At 37.0% G+C, this 17,548-nt stretch overlaps 1 protein-coding gene and 1 long non-coding RNA gene across 2 annotated transcripts in view; one reads left to right on the forward strand and one right to left on the reverse strand.

Moving 5' to 3' along the window:
• The window catches only part of btaf1 (B-TFIID TATA-box binding protein associated factor 1), a 55,880-nt gene that overhangs the window by 457 nt on the left and 37,875 nt on the right, over positions 1–17,548 (reverse strand). The window contains exons 23-38 of the mRNA XM_087279693.1: positions 14,470–14,579; positions 14,176–14,377; positions 11,013–11,161; positions 10,670–10,822; positions 9,382–9,503; positions 9,135–9,302; positions 8,963–9,040; positions 8,737–8,866; positions 6,841–6,982; positions 5,670–5,800; positions 4,952–5,077; positions 4,705–4,857; positions 3,427–3,638; positions 2,946–3,105; positions 1,432–1,602; positions 1–118 (exon numbers count right to left, since the gene is read on the reverse strand). The exon at positions 1–118 is cut by the window's left edge and continues 457 nt beyond it. Coding sequence (XP_087135819.1) covers positions 1–118; positions 1,432–1,602; positions 2,946–3,105; positions 3,427–3,638; positions 4,705–4,857; positions 4,952–5,077; positions 5,670–5,800; positions 6,841–6,982; positions 8,737–8,866; positions 8,963–9,040; positions 9,135–9,302; positions 9,382–9,503; positions 10,670–10,822; positions 11,013–11,161; positions 14,176–14,377; positions 14,470–14,579 — 2,325 coding nt within the window. The remainder of the gene's footprint in view (positions 119–1,431; positions 1,603–2,945; positions 3,106–3,426; positions 3,639–4,704; positions 4,858–4,951; positions 5,078–5,669; positions 5,801–6,840; positions 6,983–8,736; positions 8,867–8,962; positions 9,041–9,134; positions 9,303–9,381; positions 9,504–10,669; positions 10,823–11,012; positions 11,162–14,175; positions 14,378–14,469; positions 14,580–17,548) is intronic.
• On the forward strand, positions 14,038–16,114 carry LOC147841178 (uncharacterized). Its single transcript, XR_015506362.1, has 2 exons — positions 14,038–15,982; positions 16,021–16,114. It is a non-coding gene; the product is annotated as an uncharacterized LOC147841178 (long non-coding RNA).

Raw genomic sequence — 17,548 nt, forward strand, 5'->3', positions numbered from 1 at the left:
CATACTCGTTCTCGTACTGCTGCTGGTCCCACAAGTCACCCAGTCCATCCAGAACTGACTTCATACTGGACTTACCGGAGGATGAGGAGGAACCGTCACACTTTTCTGCTTTATCATCCTGAAAACACAAACACACCAGCATCAAGCAGAGGGGCTTGTTTTAAAAGAAGATGTGCACTAAACACAGACTGTAGAATACACAAGACGACACTCGTATAGTTTTGAATGGGAAAAAGTGGATTGGTCAATATGGTGAATGAAGCCCCGCCCACTAGTACAGGAGCCAATTATCGATCGCTATAGACCAGGTCACCAATCTCTTTCCTGGAGGTCCGGTGTCCCGCAGGGTCTAGCTCTAACTTGCCTCAACACACCTGCCTGGATGTTTCAAGCATACCTAGTAAGACCTTGGAGAGCTTGTTCAGGTGTGTTTGATGAGAGTTGGAGCTAAAATCTGCAGGACACGGGACCTGGTTTGGTGATCCCTGCTATAGACTGACGATTCTATGGCAGAGAAGCTCAGACCAGACGTGTTTTTACGACAGTTTGGTGGAGAACAAACGAACTGAAATCTCAGCGAGTACTTGCTTCACAGACATGGGAAACATATCCAAATAAAGTTTGAAATCTGTGCTTTTAAATGAACTAATCTGTATGAAACGAATGTGATGTACAATCCGTCCTGTCAAACACATATCTCATGACAGCAGCAACAAGTCAAATGCACCAAAACCTGTTAACAAAAAGTCTCTGTCATTTCTGGAGGAGATTCACCATCAAGACCAGGTTGTGGATTACTTCAGAAAACCAGTGCGATCTGACAAAGCTTTAACCAGAGGATGATAATGTGTAGAACGGCCATAAATGAGGTTGGTGTCGTGATCTCGTTCCTTTCGACTGCACATGCTCTCAGGCAACCGGAAAATATGCAGATTTAGTTTGATTCGGACGTTTAGAAACTAAACTTATGAGACTCTCGTTGTTTCATTTTATTGGTGATTAGAAATATGTTATGTAATCGTAAGCTTGGCAAACAGGTTTGGAGAATTTGATGTTTCCCCATTCAGACAGAATGCCCAAGCATACTGCCCGAGAGGCGTTTCAAAGATGTTCGCCAAGTGAAATGACTTGCCTTAAAGGGACTTTGACTAAACTAAGAACACACACTGAAGATTTTAGCCCAGCAAGTATTTTCAGGTTGCCAGATTGACGACCAACAGGAGCGTGTTTTGATCCAGTAATGCAATAAGTTCAACCACAGGGTGTCAAACTTACATACTGCGCCTTTAATTAAAGCGTTATGTCAAAATATTCTTAAAATCACAAATTATGCTTTTCTCTTAATAAATATGTGTATGCAAGTCTTATTAATTATTACCCATTTAGTATGGAGGTTTGAAAGAGTTGTAGCCACAGACAGGAGAGACTGACCTTGTCCAGTGTAAAGAGGTTGAGCAGTTGCTCTGTGCCCATGCTCTGCAGGCTGGCGTTCTCCTGGCTGATCACTGTATTGGCGATGGTCATCTTGAATTTCTGCAGACCCATAATCTTTTCCTCCAGTGTGCCTCGTGTGATCAGACGATACACATTCACCACACGTTTCTGGGGGGGGGATAGAGGAATAAATACAAATAAAAATAGTAATAAAAACAAATAATAATAATAATAATAATATTATATATATATATATATATATATATATATATATATATATATATATATATATATATATATATATTTTTTTTTATTCTGTTCTGTAATGATTTGTTTAGTTGTAGTTTGAAATGTTCGCTTAGAAAATGCTGTCTTTCTCCCCTAAAGACTTATTATGCAGTCTCTGTTGCAATCTTGTGGCAGATTGTCAATCGTCTTTACTCTGCTCAGTATGATAGCCGCCGATGTGCTAAATTTCCGAAATTAAGAACATTTAAAATAGGCACTATCCTTCGAAATAAACTGCATAGTTGCAATCTAAATTACATTCTCGCCTGAAAAGCCTTAAAAGTTCATTATGTTGTCCATCATTATGTTGTCCTCTGCTTGCCACTCGTGTGGGCGTAGTAGCCAATATTATTATTTTTTTCTAAATTTGTATCAGCCCACTTTTTTTTGCTTTTACCAATTCTCAGTAACAAAAATTATATTTTTATAATATATAAATATAATATATTAGTTGATAGAGAAAAAAAAAACATTGGCTGATACAGATTTTAATTTGATAACTTATGTAATTATAAGATAATGATTATGAATAATTATTGTAACAGCCTAGGGCTGGGCCGATAAACAATATTATATCGAATCGCGATAAAATGTCATCAACATTAATAAGCTCTGGGTCTTAGATCAATATAGAGTGAAAAAAGTCCAATCACACAGCAGGAATGTGCAATAATGGGAATCTAAAAGTGTGTTGATATTAAAGATGTACCAAATTTTGGCCCATGGCCCATTGGAAAATGTATCGGTCGACAATGATGTTTAACGGGCCCTCTAATTTTTGTGGCTTCAGTCATTATTGGGGTATTCTTTTAAATCTGGAAGTATTAACAACTTCATTTAATATGGAAAACAATTATTGAGAAAGCATTTTTGCCATGTCGCCCAGCCCTACAACAGCCCCCCAAAGAAGCCAAGAAAGCCCAATAATTAATGCTTTATTGTTGCGATTTAAAAATACATATAATATTGGTAGATAACGATACTCTATGAAAGCAAAAACATGTTGGCTAATACAAAAACAATAATAATACTGGCTAAAAATAATATTACTGATAGCTGATTTATAAATAAAACCAATATACAATAATTTAAAAAAATATTATAAATCAATTAATTTTTGATGATTTGATTTCTATTAATTAATATATAACAATTTTTTTTATTTAAATCAATTGCTTTAGAAATAAATCCTCAAGATTAAATGATTTAAACCTCCTCTGTACCTGTCCTATTCTGTGAGCTCTGTCCATGGCCTGCAGGTCCCTCATGGGGTTCCAGTCGTGCTCCACAAACACCACAGTATCCGCACCAGTCAGATTTAAGCCAAGTCCACCCACATGTGTAGTAAGCAGCAGAACGTCTATGGATGGGTCATTATTGAACCTGCAGACAAACAAACAAACTTCCCATATATTGACCCAAATAGAGTTGTCAATGCTATAAAAAGGATAGTTCACCCAAAACTGAAGATTTTCTCACCCTTTACACGTTTCAAACCTTTATGAGTTCATTTCTTCTGTTAAACAAAAAAAAAAAACCTGTAATCATCGACTTCCATAGTATGTTTTTCCTAGTATGGAAGTCAATGGTTACAGGTTTTCAGCTTTCTTCAACACTATCTTTCTAATGTTTAAAAGAATACATTTTCATTTTTGGGTGAACTCTCTCTTTAAGATTACTGTATGGGTATCAGTGATCTCTGACCTGGAGACTATGGAGTGTCTGAGTCCGGCCTGAACGCTACCGTCCAGCCTGAGGTATGTGACGCCGGGAAGCTGTGGTTTGAGGAGGTCCTGCTCCACAATGTCCAGCATGCTCTTCAGCTGACAGAAGATGAGCACACGGTGCTGAGCCACGACTGCTTCTGTGCCGCTGTCAGATGCCCCGGCAGAACCCAGACCACAGTCCAACAGCAGCTACAACACAACAAAACACACTGTCAGTTCTGGACTGTTCAGATTTCACATTTATTGATGATTATTATTAATATTAGTTCAAAGACTAAACAATAAATAAAAACAATTATTTCTAATTAACTATCAGACTGGCTAATATTGAATGCAATCAAATAAATAAATAAATGTAATATAAAAAACATTGGCTAATATAGAATAAAAAAAAATAAACCAGCAAATTGATCATGAAAAAAACAAACAAATAAAAAACAGGTTGATACTGATAAAAAAAAAAAATACTGGTTTCTTATGTATACTAAATGAAATAAATTGATCAAAACATATTGGCTGACATTTGCTAATATTCATTCATTCATTCATTTTTTTTTCGACTTGGTCCCTTTATTAATCTGGGGTCGCCACAGCAGAATGAACCACTTACTAAGCCAGCATGTTTTATGCAACGGATGCCCTTTTTTTAAAGCTACATCATAATTATTGACAGATATCTGATAATTTTTTAAAGCTGAAAACAATTTATTAAGGATTTTACAAAAAAACTTAGCTTTTTTTCAAATTATTGATAATTTTCAGATTTCTTTTCAAAAGCCTATTGTGTGGTTACATAAATAATCTAAATCTTACTAATCAATTTAAATATTATCTAATTTTGCTGATATTTTAACTAACATTGACAAATATTGAAATAATTGAAAATTACTTGCTGATATTAAAAGTAATATTGACTGAAATTGGTAAATAGAAATGTCTAACAGCATCTATTTATAAAAATTAATTATTAATTTGTGTAATTTAAATCTTTAAGTGATTTAATTTGGCTGATGATGATTAAAAAAGACCTAATTTTGGCTAATATTAAAAATATTTAAGAAAAAAAACATACATGTAGCTGATTAAAATAAATAAATACTGCTACTATAGCCAAACCATCTGTAACTATTTTTTAAAAGTAGAAACCCTAATGTTAGTCCAATGACTGCCCTGAGCTTACAGTCAGAATCTGATCGATATAGCAGTCAGAATGATGGTTATTTCTCCCTTGTGACAGCAGTGCTGTGTTAGTCACCTGTTTGAGGGCTGAGAGTTTGGGAGCGTGCTGGATGTCTCTGAGACTGGAGTGCTGAGTGCTCAGTTGCTCTGTGATGTGCTTATATTCGGGGTGTTGAGGAGTCAGAACCAGTGCAGGATGATTACACAGCTTCCTCAGATACTGCAGAGCCTGAAACAATGGATAAACACAACAGCATCACAGACTGCATGACTAAATGAGGGCAGGAATATCCTTCATTTTAATGACTGCTCCTGGGACAAACCTGGAAGACGTGTCCAGTGGCCTTGAGTTTGGGCTTCTCTTCATCCTCTTGCGTAGACGCTGTAGAAATCACGTCATCCACGTTCACCTTCGCGCGAGATTTTGCAAAGTCTTCATACAGTTGAACCTGAGCAGACACAGGGGAGCGATTCAGGGTTTCCGCTCTAAACCAAATCGCCGCAAAACGTCTGATTTTCCCGATTAAAAATATAATGAATAGAAAGCTGTTGTGTCCGCTCCAGAAATATTGTGATTCTGCGATCACTGAATCTAATAGAAAATTAAGCAGACACCACAACATTCAGAGGAAATCTTTTTGAATGATCATTGCTGGACAAAGGATCTTCCTGCTCATCTTCCTCATGCGCCATCTGCACTGTTTTATATTAAATAACATTGTGTTTGTGTATAGAAAGTGCTCATCAAGTGTGTGATAACTTGAAATGTCAAAGACGGCACATATGAATCACATTAAACATGTCATGTGACACTAACGTTTGTAGGTTTGAATCATGCACATTGTGATAATGACATAAGTTAACGGACCATGACTTCACAATACATAAGGAGTAAAGATCATAGACATAAAATTATAGACAATAAATCGTCCATTAAGCATGGGCATCTATGCTTTACTGTAATGCTACTAAGTGTTACTATAAAAGCTAAACACAAAGACTGTTATCATTATTTCACAGAGCACATGTGTGTTTTCGTACCTGTAGAGGACTGAGGTTGCAGTAGTAATCCTGTATGATCTTGGGTGGCAGATCTTGAAGCACATCATCCTTCATTCTCCTCAGTAAGAAGGGCAGAACTTGTCTATGCAATGCCTCCATTGCCAGCACGCCTGAAAAACATTATTATAACCTCAAGACGACTTAGATGATCAAGATGATTAGGAATTTAAATAACATTTCATAAATCACAAGTCAACATGGTTTTCTGATCAGAGGCAGTTGAAAGAGCTTTAGATCAGATTGCTTTAAAGGTCCAGTAAAGTACGTTGTTCATGCACACGTTTGTGCATATTTTTGTATTTCATTCTATGTGCATATTTTTGTTTATTCAATGTTTGACAATTTCAACTCAAACATGAAAAGCATGGGACAGAATATCTCCTCCCCTTTAAAAAACAAAAAACAATAGCTTTTTTGTTTTATCACAGCTCTGCCAGTGAGAGTGGTTGAGCCTAAGCACATCAAATGAAAAGCGAATGAGAATCATCTTAAAGAGATGGTCAAGATTTGATAAGAAAATGAAGTATGAGGATGTGAAAAAAATTGTTGATTCATTTAAGCCAGGGGTGTCCAAACTCGGTCCGGGAGGGCCGGTGTCCTGGAGCGTTTAGCTCCAACCCTAATCAAACACACTTGTACCAGCTAATTAAGCTCTTACTAGATATACTAGAAACTTCCTGTCAGGTGTGTTGAAGCAAGTTGCAGCTAAACTCAGCACAGGCCCTCCAGTAGCAAGTTTGGACACCCCTGATTTAGGCAAACTTCAAACTTTAGATGTGAATGGTCACCGTTTCTAGCTTATAGATATTCTTAAACATCTAAACATCACTTGCTTAATGAACAATTCAGTTTTCATTGATTTCACAGAGTCGCCAATCTGAAAGCCCTTTCATCGATGATTAACTACATCACATGCTAAATTGGGCAAACTTCCTCTGACTTGAACCTGACTGGAAGCGACGTGTGGGAAAACACCAAACAAACTAGTCTGACACACTTACTGAGGGCCCGAAACTGCCTGACCTCCAACTTGGTGTTTTCCAGCCTTAATACTAGGTGGAGATATGGCCTAAAGTGGTCAACAACAGCCTCAGATTCAGAAGTATGTGATGCTAGAATAAGACGACCGAGAGATGTTAAAAATTCACACCTGCTTCCTGTTCACGTGAGGAACTTTTAGCATCTCGACTGGCGAGGATGGGCTTCCCATAGCGAGCAGCAAACTGACGCTCGGTACCAAGAAAGCCTGGCATCAGGAAGTCAAAAAGAGACCACAACTCCAGAACATTGTTCTAAAGAGACAAAAACAAACAGAAAAAACTAAAACAAACAGCCATTAAACAGCCAAAATCTTAAGTCACTATTTTGAAGTTTGAATCAGAATTGATCAAAATTAACAGTAAAGACACTTATAATTTTACACTTATAATTCTATTATTGTTTAATAAATGCTATTCTTAATTATTTGTTCTTAGTGATTCTTAAATATTAATCTTCAATTAAAAATGCCAGTGGAAAAACAAAACATTATACACTTAAAAAGATGTTTATTATAAATTACTATAATTTTTCCCCATGCAAATATCTTCCAGGCATCACAAAATAATGATGAAAGCATAAATAATAATGTAGACTACGTGTCTATGCTTTTGTATTTATTTCTGTAAGGAAAAGTGCTCCACAATAATAAGTCTAGTTTTGTTGCAGGGGTTGCATTTCTTTTTTGTTTGGTCGACAAACTTGCTGCGCATCTCAATGTTAACTTTACGGTTGTTTATTCCATCAAAACGCTTTAAGCATAGATTATTGCAAAACAAGAACGACATTTCATTGCAGTGATTACATGGCAGAGTAAATTATTGATATTCTCCTGGATTTTGTATAAGTGTGGTGGTGTTTGTGTCTGATTTTTATATAACACATTCACATATTTATACACATAGCTAGGCCTGTATATAATCTTGACTGGTGCTGTTAAACTAATTATCGAAAAAAAAAGCTTGTACACATGGATGTCACATGGATATTTTTGTTTTTCAGCCAGTTTCCTATAGTCTATAGTCAGTTTCCTAAGTCTATAAAAGCTGTTTGGCATTTGTTATTTTGGCTGATTTAAACAATTATAAACAACAGAAAACAAACATTTTGATGTTCTGATAGCAATTCCTATTTAGAATAATCACTTCCAGCCCTCCATCTGAAATTTGTGTGTCATCAATGACGTCATGTGAAAACAACCTATAGTTTGTGGAAGAGTTGATTAACTCAGAGCTGCGTGCACCTCTGAGAGGATGTAGTGCACTTAGACACGGCGTCTACTCTGTGTCTCAGCCTTCCCTAAAGCACAGCTATTTGCTCAATAAAATCCATTTTAGCCATTTAGCAATAAAATTAAAGTCACCAAGGCAGACAGAAGCCCTGCCCATGAAGTAAATCCGCATCTACTGTGAAGTAAATTTGATGCGCAAAAAAAAAAAAAAAAAAGCTAATTTGATGCACAAATGAAGCGAGAAAACCCAAAATGTTCACACATCTTTTTGCGTGCAAATAGCGCGATTTATTCACATAAGATGCATCTGGTGTGAACGCCCCTCAAGAGAGCAAAATCGTTATAAAGATATACAATTTTATTGACCGCAAACTAGGGCTAGGCGACATGGCAATAATGCAATCTCAATAATTATTTTCCATATTGAACGATGACGATATAAATTTTAATATAAGCCGTTAATGCTTCCAGATTTAAAAAGAGTTCCTCCACAATGGCTGAAGCCACAAAAATTAGAGGGTCTATTAAATGGCAAAACATATTTTCGGCCGATAAATTTTCAGTGGCCGAAAATGTGGTACAATATAAACACAGTTTCAGATTCACATTATTGCACATTTCTGCTGTGTGATTGGCTCTTAGATTAAATAGAGCAAAAATGTCTAGAGCTTGTCACTGTACTCAACTTAAACTTTATTGTGATTTGATATAATATTGTTTATCGGCCCAGCCCTACCCCAAACTGCTGAACAGCAGCACACTAAGGCTCAAACTCACCTGGATGGGCGTTCCTGAGAGAATCAATCTGTAGTTGGCAGTTAACTGCTTTATCGCTTTGGAGAGTTTGGTCTTCCCGTTCTTAATAACGTGACCCTCGTCAAGGATACAGTAATTAAATTTAATATCCCTGTACAGACGAAACAGCATTAAAACATTAAACACTTTATCATCTCTCCACTGTATATACACAGTCTAAAAATGATGAACACAAATAACTTGTTACCTGAAAAATTCGACATCATTCCTAACGACATCATACGAGGCAACAATAAGATTGTGTTTTTTCACCTGGTGCTGCAACCTGCACAGGACCAGACATGCATTTGCAATCCATTTTTTAGCTCATCACAATAAATGAATACACATTTTAAAAAAATCATTTCTTCAGATCATACCGTGCTCGTTCAGTGGGAGGGCCAGTATAATGCAGAGGATTAAGAAACTCTTTAGAGCAGAACTTGCCGACCTCATCCACCCAGTGGCCCGTCAGGGTGGGCGGACACACCACTATGGAGGGCAAAGGGCAAGAGTCGGGGGCTTTTGTCCTGGTGTATTCCTGAGCTCTGCGCACATCATTCAGAAGGTCAAAAAATAAGTTTATAATCTATAATGCACTATAAATGCAGCTACTTTGTGACGTACCTGAGGAAATGATCACCAGCCAGAATACAGATGGACTGCAGGGTTTTACCCAGACCCATGTCATCACACAAAATCCCATGGAGCTTGTACTTGTTCAAAAACGCCAGCCAGTTCACACCATCCTGCAAAAAACGATCAGAATGACTCTTAAAGCTGCATGAAAACAGAAACTGCAATAGTATTTTCCCCCACCATGATATGCATCTGGATTCAAACACTTCTACATATAAAAATAAAAGTATACTAAAATAACTTAATTTTACTTTTTAAATTAGTATTAGTTAAACTGCTATTGGTGGATCTCATGTGAGTGACATGTCAAATCAGATGTCTGTTCTCTGACAACGGGCTGGTTCAACATGTGCTGTATATTTCCACTGAGCAGTACAATACAGTATGGTTTGGTACAGGTCACCCAGATCAGGCTTGCATTTCCACTGTAAAAAGTACCCTTTTTTCGTTGGTCTGGTGCATGCCAGAAAGTTGCAATCAATGTCACTGTTGCTTGAAGAAGAAAGCTGTCCTGGCCATTAACATATGCAGTCTTTTGCACACTCAAGTTCATTATTTAAAGTGTACTAGTGTGCGATCTGAACAAGAGGTCATAGAGCAGATCATGCTCTGACTTCTTGGCTGTTTGTCACAAGAATCAAGCTTTGTTTGAGTATGGTGTACTGATGTGTAATGTCATTTTATTGTTACACTGTTGTGTTTAAAAATGGCGCTTCCTGTGTTGTCTTTCCCTTGGCTTGTATCACACAGAAGTGATATTTCTAATGTAAACTAATAGCAATTAGCAGCAAGTTTAGCTCCACCTTTTTGCTACCATACTGGTGTGCAGTAAAAAAAAAAAAAAGTGGTACTGTACAGTTCATGATTTACATACTTCTGACAGTGAAAATGAAAAAAATGCAAACAGCTTGGCTTTCCAATAAAAAAACAACAAAAAAAACTACTTTATATTATCATTAATAGCTGGATGGTTGCGCTTTGTTATTGGTTAATCTCATGTAAGTGACAGACTGATCCCTAAACACACATTACCTTTATTGTTTTGCCAGTGTCCATAAAAAACAAAACAAAAGATGCACTCACTCTCTCACAATCCTTTGGATTAGTACCTGATTATCAGGGATCGCCACAGTGGAATGAACTGCCAGCAAAGATTAAAAGTCTTGCAATTCTTTCAAACTACAGTATTTCTAGACACTCAGGCTCATTTCATTCATAAAAAGGTCTGGCAAAAAAAAAAAAAACATTTCACATGGATTGTGAAAAGCAAACACACCTGCTGGTATTTCCTGAGCTCTGCTTTGATGGGTACAGGAATCTTGTAATTTTCCAGTTTTCTTCCATCCAGCAGCTGCTCAAGAAAGTGTCGTTCTCTGGCCTTCTGCCGAATCAGATCTTCAGACATCGATGGTGGGTCTGGGATTCCAGCCTGAAATTACAGGAGAGAAAAAAATTCAAGTGGAAAGATTTTTTGTTGTGTAATGCCTGTGCTGCCAAATGATGAGCTTTATCTACATCATAATAAGAACAGAAATGCCTCAAACATCCCAAACCTCTTTCTTCATTTGAAAACTATGAAAAGCATGAATGTTGGATTATGCTCATTACTGAATACTCACCTCGAGAGGAAGCAGTCGAATCAGAGTAGCAAAGCACTGTGTGGCCATGAAGCGCACGCTGTCACAGGGGTCACTCATACGACCCAACACTGGGACCACCAGCAGCACGATGTAGGGCACAATATCAACATCCAACTGCTCCATTACACCTGGACTCTGAGCTCAGGGATAACATATGTGCTGAAGGCCAGTATTCACCAGTCACAGGTTTACACAACTAATATTCAAAATGTACGATTTAGGTCTTAGGTCTACAAGACTAGAAATACTTGATGTGGCATACAATAACATTAAAATACCTAGCCAATTGTAATACATATAATAGAAATGTTATTCTATAAATGGCGATGCTGAAAATTCTTCTTATTATTATTAATTCTATTATTATTATTAATGATGGAAAACATCCATGCTGCTAAATATTTTTGAATTACATTTTTGTAAGTAATATTTTTAGGTTTTTTCTATTATTAAAGGTTTCCTTGCAGATCCAAAACTATAATTTGAACAATTCTGGATAAAATGACAACCAGTTTCTTTAATTTTCTTTCTTTCTTTTTATAAATCAAGACTCATTCATAATTCTGACAAGACAACTTGAAATAATAAAAGATAAATAACAGAAATGTAACTATATAAATGGCAATGCTGAAAATTATAATTATTGTGGAAAACAGTGCTGCTGAATATTACTTGAATTGCATTTTTGTGAATAATATTTTAATGTTTTTTTTTTTTTACCATTAAATACTTCCTTGCAGAACCAAAGCTATAATTTAAACAATTCTAGATAAACTGACAACCAGTTTCATTTATTTTTAAATGAAAATCAAAACTCACCCATGATTCTGACATCAAGTAACTTAAAATAACAAAAATAATAATAATTTGCTGACATTTACAGCATATTATTTGGTACAATAATTACAATGTTTCCTCTAGGATTTTCTCCATCTTTTTACACAGATCTACCAACTACCTGTGGCGTTATTTCAATGACAAATGTCTTGAGTGCAGTATTACAAGTCGAGATCGCATTTATGTAATAGCCTGCCCTACAGCATGCAAATCTCTTTGCTCGTGCGCCAATGGGGGATTTGCTCGTGCACAAAACTTTTTGCACACACCCTCAAATATACGCTGCTCAAGGGCAGATCTTCTTGTGCGCTCTCAAATAAACGCTGCTAAAGTGTGATTTAGTGCGTTTATGTAACGAGTATGTTCTCCAACATTTATTAGATTTGCTGGGAATATTTATGAATGTCTCCAATAGACCTACAGAGTGATATTTATGCGCCCTGAAGTAAAGTGAAACGGCTATACGTCGTGTTTGCTGCCCTCACACATCACGCACCAGTCAGCCTGTCAGTCAGTCAGCACGTAACCTTGAAGGGTTAAACGAATGACACACAACACTACTACGGTTACAGAATAGTTTGCTCTGTTATAATTCACTCACCTTTAAATACGTTTTGGTTCGATTATCACCCGCTATAAAAAAAAAAAAACAGGACTGAATGTTTGAATGAAAAGCTGTAATGTAGCCGTGGCGGGATCAATTTTGGCGAATGAATGTAGCGGAAAGAATGAAATATATTAAATTATATATGCATATAATATTTTAAAGCTCAGTTTAAATGAATGATTTTATACCTAACCCAAAGGCATTACTGAAGAATCTCTTGAGGTATGAAGAATGATTTCTTGTCCCTAACTATTAACAATGTTATTGCTTCAAGCTTGATCTGAAGTGCCAAGCTGCTTTCAAAAGGTGATTTTAAGCTTTACAATAAACATTAGATTTTACATCCAAACTATAAATCCTGTAATGCATCAAACACAATCTGACAAACTAAATGAAATAATAACACTGTCTGAAAAGACTAAAGACTCTTTCATTATTATTTCATATCCATTTCGTATCAAATGCAAGATATGAACGTACCACCGTGATTGAGGAGTTTTAATAAACATGCAAATCTCTAGCGTTTGACTTAAGATCATGAATTTGTTTTGGTAACCAGGGATTCCCAAACTTTTTTTATTCCGGGACCCACCTAGGCAAGTAATTCAATCTCAAGACTCACCATAATATTTTAATATGAAAAAATGGGTAAAAAAATGTATCCATTCAAAGCAGTCAAAAATATATGGTGTGTGGCTTTTTGGATTTTGCGATTTGAAATGCACAAAATGAGGCTCAAAGTGTTTTTGTGGGATGCTGGCTGTAGCTGTGATCTTTTTTTTTTGAAAAAGATACTCTTTTTTTAGAAGAGAATATAATCAACCTTTGATCAAGCCTCTTGATTATGATCAAGCCTCGTCACATCGCAGTAAATTCCACTGCTAGTGTTTAGTCATAAGAAACTAAATAGCTTTTTGATCGACTACTACAAGCTGGGAAAAGGTCAGATAAATATGCCAATGCAATTAACATTACTGCTGAATTGATCTAATATTTACACTTGAGGAAGGAACGATGGGGGTAGTTACATTACTATTACTAATTTTCCATTACATCTATGCCCTTCCATAACATTAGGTGACGTTAAAACTAACAGATAGCACTATAGCTATTTATTGATTAGCAATCTGATTAGCAAACATTAGAAAATATTGGCAATAACATAAAAAGACAAAAAAAAAAAAAGACTCATTATTTCATATCCATTTCATATCAAATGCAAGATATGAACGCAACACTGTAATCAATGAGTTTAATAAACATGCAAATCACAGTCTTTTGACTCAAGATCGATATTATTTTTTCGAAGCACTTTAAAATAATGGATTGCAATAATTACTAACATGATTAAACTATTATTAATACATTTATTATGGTAATTATTTACGTTTGTTAATTAAGATTTAAGGTAAACAACATTAGTTCATGTTATCTCAGTGTATTAACTAATGTTAACAAGCACAACTTTGGATTTTAATAATGCATTAGTTAATGTTGACCTATGATTAGTAAATGCTATACAAGATTATTTATTAATTAATTAATTTATTTATTTTTATTCATGCCTAGCTAATGTTAGTAAACACATAAACTAGTGGACCATTATTCTAAAGTGTTATCATTTTGTTTTAAATAGCTGATTGTGCCAAGCCATTTTTTAAAATCAAGAAAACAGCAATATTATGGTGCAAAGGATACAGGCCAGGGCTTCGATGGCTCCCTCCTGCTTGGTGTTGTCATCAATAGCACCCAGCCAGGGCAGCACCTGCTCCAGAAACACATTCATGGTCTCCATTGTGGCGATCTTGCTGAGAACGCCAACACAGCGAGCGGCCATATGCCGTACAGCGGTATATGGATGCTGCAGACAGGTGCACAGCAGAGGCAGCTGCTCCATCAACTGCAGATGCAAACACAACAGGAGACTGACTGTAAGAGTGCATGGAGTTTTATGCAAGCTGTTATTGAGAGTTTGAAGAGTGTTGCACGTACTAAAGGGATGAGCTCTTGTGACATGGCTCCTGCTGTGACTTCAAGCACTTGGAGAGAGTTTACAAGATCCTGAGCCACAGAGTCGCCCTGCTTCAACAACTGGCTGGAATCTGTAAACACATGCAGACATAAAATGAGGAGGTTGGGAAAAAAAAAAAAAAAGTTTAAAAGGAACACTCCACATAAATAAGTCAGTAAGTACATTAGTAAAGCAAGTCAGTAAGTCAGTAAAGTAAACAAGTCAGTAAAGCAAGTCACTAAGTAAATCAGTAAAGCAAGACAGGGACTCGGTAAGGTAAATAAGTAAGTAAGTCAGTCAAGTAAGTAAAGTAAATGAGTCAGTAATGAAGTCAGTAAGTCAGTATGCCAGTAAAGCAACTCTAAGCCAGTGAAGCAAGTCAGTAAAATAAGTCAGTAAGTCAATAAATCAGTAATACAATAAATCAGTAAATAAGTTAGTAAGTCAGTAAAGCAAGTCTGTATGTCAGCCAAGCAAATCAGTTAAGCAAATAGGTCAGCAAGTCAGTAAAAAAACTAAGTTAGCAAAGTAAATAAGTTAGTCAGTTAGTTAGTAAAACAAGTCAGTAGTTCAAGTCAGTAAAGCAAGTAAGTATGTCAGCAAAGCCAATCAGTAAGTCAGTTAAGTAAATAGGTCAATCAGTCAGTCAGTAAAACAAGTCAGTAAGCCAGTAAAGCAAGACAGAAAAGTAAAAAAGGCAGTGAGTCAGTCGATCAGTAAAACAAGTCAGTACGTCAGTAAAAGCAAGTCAGTAAACAAGTTAGTCAGTCAGTTAGTAAAACTAGTCAGTAAGTCAGTAAAGCAAGTCAGTATGTCAACAAAGCAAATCAGTAAGTCAGTTAAGTAAATGAGTCAGTAAAGTAAATAGGTCAGTCAGTACATCAGTAAAAGCAAGTCAGTAAGTCAGTAGGTCAGTAAACAAGTCAGTAAGCAAGTCAGTAATTCAGTAAAGTAAATAAGTGAGTAAGTCAGTAGGTCAGTAAAGCAAGTCAGTGAGTCAGTAAAATAAACAAGTCAGGATAGCCAGGTTTCTGTAAGGCAGATAATGCAGCAGTTTCTTGTTTCCCGTTGGAAGGAAATAAGCGCCCGTAGCTCGCGTAGCTTATCCAGTGACTGTACGTTAGCCAGCAGAATGGTGGGAAGCGGAGGTCGAAAGCCACGGCGTCTTAGGCCGTACTCACACTAGGTACAGTTGCCTCGAACCGGGCCAAAGCACGCTTGTCCCCCCTCCCGTCTCCCCCGACGGCCCGCACTCACACACAATCGGGCCTCGGCACGCTTACGTCATCGCTGCTGTGCTGTTCAGTGAGAAGCGCTCTCACTCAGCAGAGCAGTGGAGATTTCTCTAGTTATATCGTTACAGTCGTTTGATATGCAGTGACATGCAGTCAAATATTTCACCAAACAGTCCTTAGGGATGCGGTGACACGCAGTCAGATATTTCGCCGAACAGATCCGCCACTTTTGGCGCTCATAAACAATCATAAAGCTCTCGTGCAGCAGGAATGAGGGGGTCTGCTGAAGGCGCGCAGCTGTCGTGCTGTGAGGAGTTTTCGTCTTTAATAAACTACGGCAGTTTGCGTTCACTGAACAGTAAGAATGATTAATAAATCCATATGAAACAGACCCTTAAAAGTCACGTCTCGCTTTCAGTTTCGGGCTTTGGTACATTTTGACCTCACACACAAGTGTACCGCGCCAAAGCCCAAGTAACCTGTGCTCAGGCCCACCTCTTCACTTGGCCGGCCCTGGCCCGGTTGGAACCGTGCTTGAGCCCGATTCAGCGCACTCACACTTCTCAAACGATCCAGGAAACGGGCCTGGGCACGGTAAGGATGGCATAGTGTGAGTAGGCCCTTAGTCTGACGAGGACGCCGACACTCTTTCCTCTTTTTTGGCATCGCTTGGGTTGTTTGACCCAGACAAAGGCCTCTGTTGCTGTGTTTGTAAACAGAGCGTCGTTAAAGAACTCAAAGTCCAGTCTTTGATGTGCAACGAGGGAGCCAATTTACCGAAGTGTGTGTCTGTCATAGATAATGAGAGTGTGTACATCCAGCACGAAAAACAACAAAAATACAAGTAAAACACACAAAACACAACAAAGTTTGCTGGAAGCTCGCAACACGGCGGCCATGCTCGGCGCCATCTTGAACTACGTAAAGAAATAAGTAAACCAAGTCAGAAAAGTAAAAGTCCGTAAGTCAGTGAAGCAAGTCAGTAAATCAGTGAAGCAAGTCAGTACGTCAGCAAAGCAAATCAGTAAATAAGTCAGCAAAATAAGCAAGTCAGTAAAGTAAAAGGTTAGTCAGTCAGTCAGTAAAACAGTAAAGCAAGTCAGTAACGTAAACAAGTCAGCAAAGTCAGTCAATAAAACAAGTCTGTAAGAAAGTCAGTTAAGTAAACACGCAAGTCAGTACAGTAGCTGGAGTTAAACAGTTGAGTTTAACCATTTTTTTAATCACTTCAGTCAATCTCTGAGTCCAGCAGGAGCACTTTTAGCTTAGATCGTTGAAATAAGACTAATAGCATCTTGTTCAATAATGTCAAAAAACAAAATAATAAAAATATAACAAACAATACAGACAAGACGCATTTTAAATTCTTCAAGATTTAGATTCTTAAAGATCGTCACACCAAACCTACTGGTGGTTGCCAGATTACACGTTTAATAAATCTCCATATTTATTTGAATAGAAGATTAAAGTGGAGACGAATTCAACCACACATGCTTTCAAAAGAGTAGTCCTTTATCCCTAAGAGCAAGCATCTACCCCCTGTTTCACTTTGAAGAAAGTTTAAGATGAGGATTTAAACTTAAAATTCTAACAACAGAAGTAGAAAAGTATTTAATAACTAGGCATGGGACGAAAACCGCTTTCAAGGTATACCACGGTTTGAAAAAGTCAAGGTTATAAAACAGCCAAAATTTTCTGCTATACTGTTCCTACACTATATGCAAGATTTTTTTTTGTTGAACATTTTGGGTTTTTAGAACAAAAGTATCTCCAGCAGAAAAATATCCACAGATGCCATTTTATATTGTGTTTTTGAAACTAATGA

This window comes from Danio rerio, chromosome 13, assembly GCF_052040795.2.
Source record: "Danio rerio strain M-AB ecotype USA chromosome 13, GRCz13ab, whole genome shotgun sequence".
Lineage (NCBI taxonomy): Eukaryota > Metazoa > Chordata > Actinopteri > Cypriniformes > Danionidae > Danio > Danio rerio.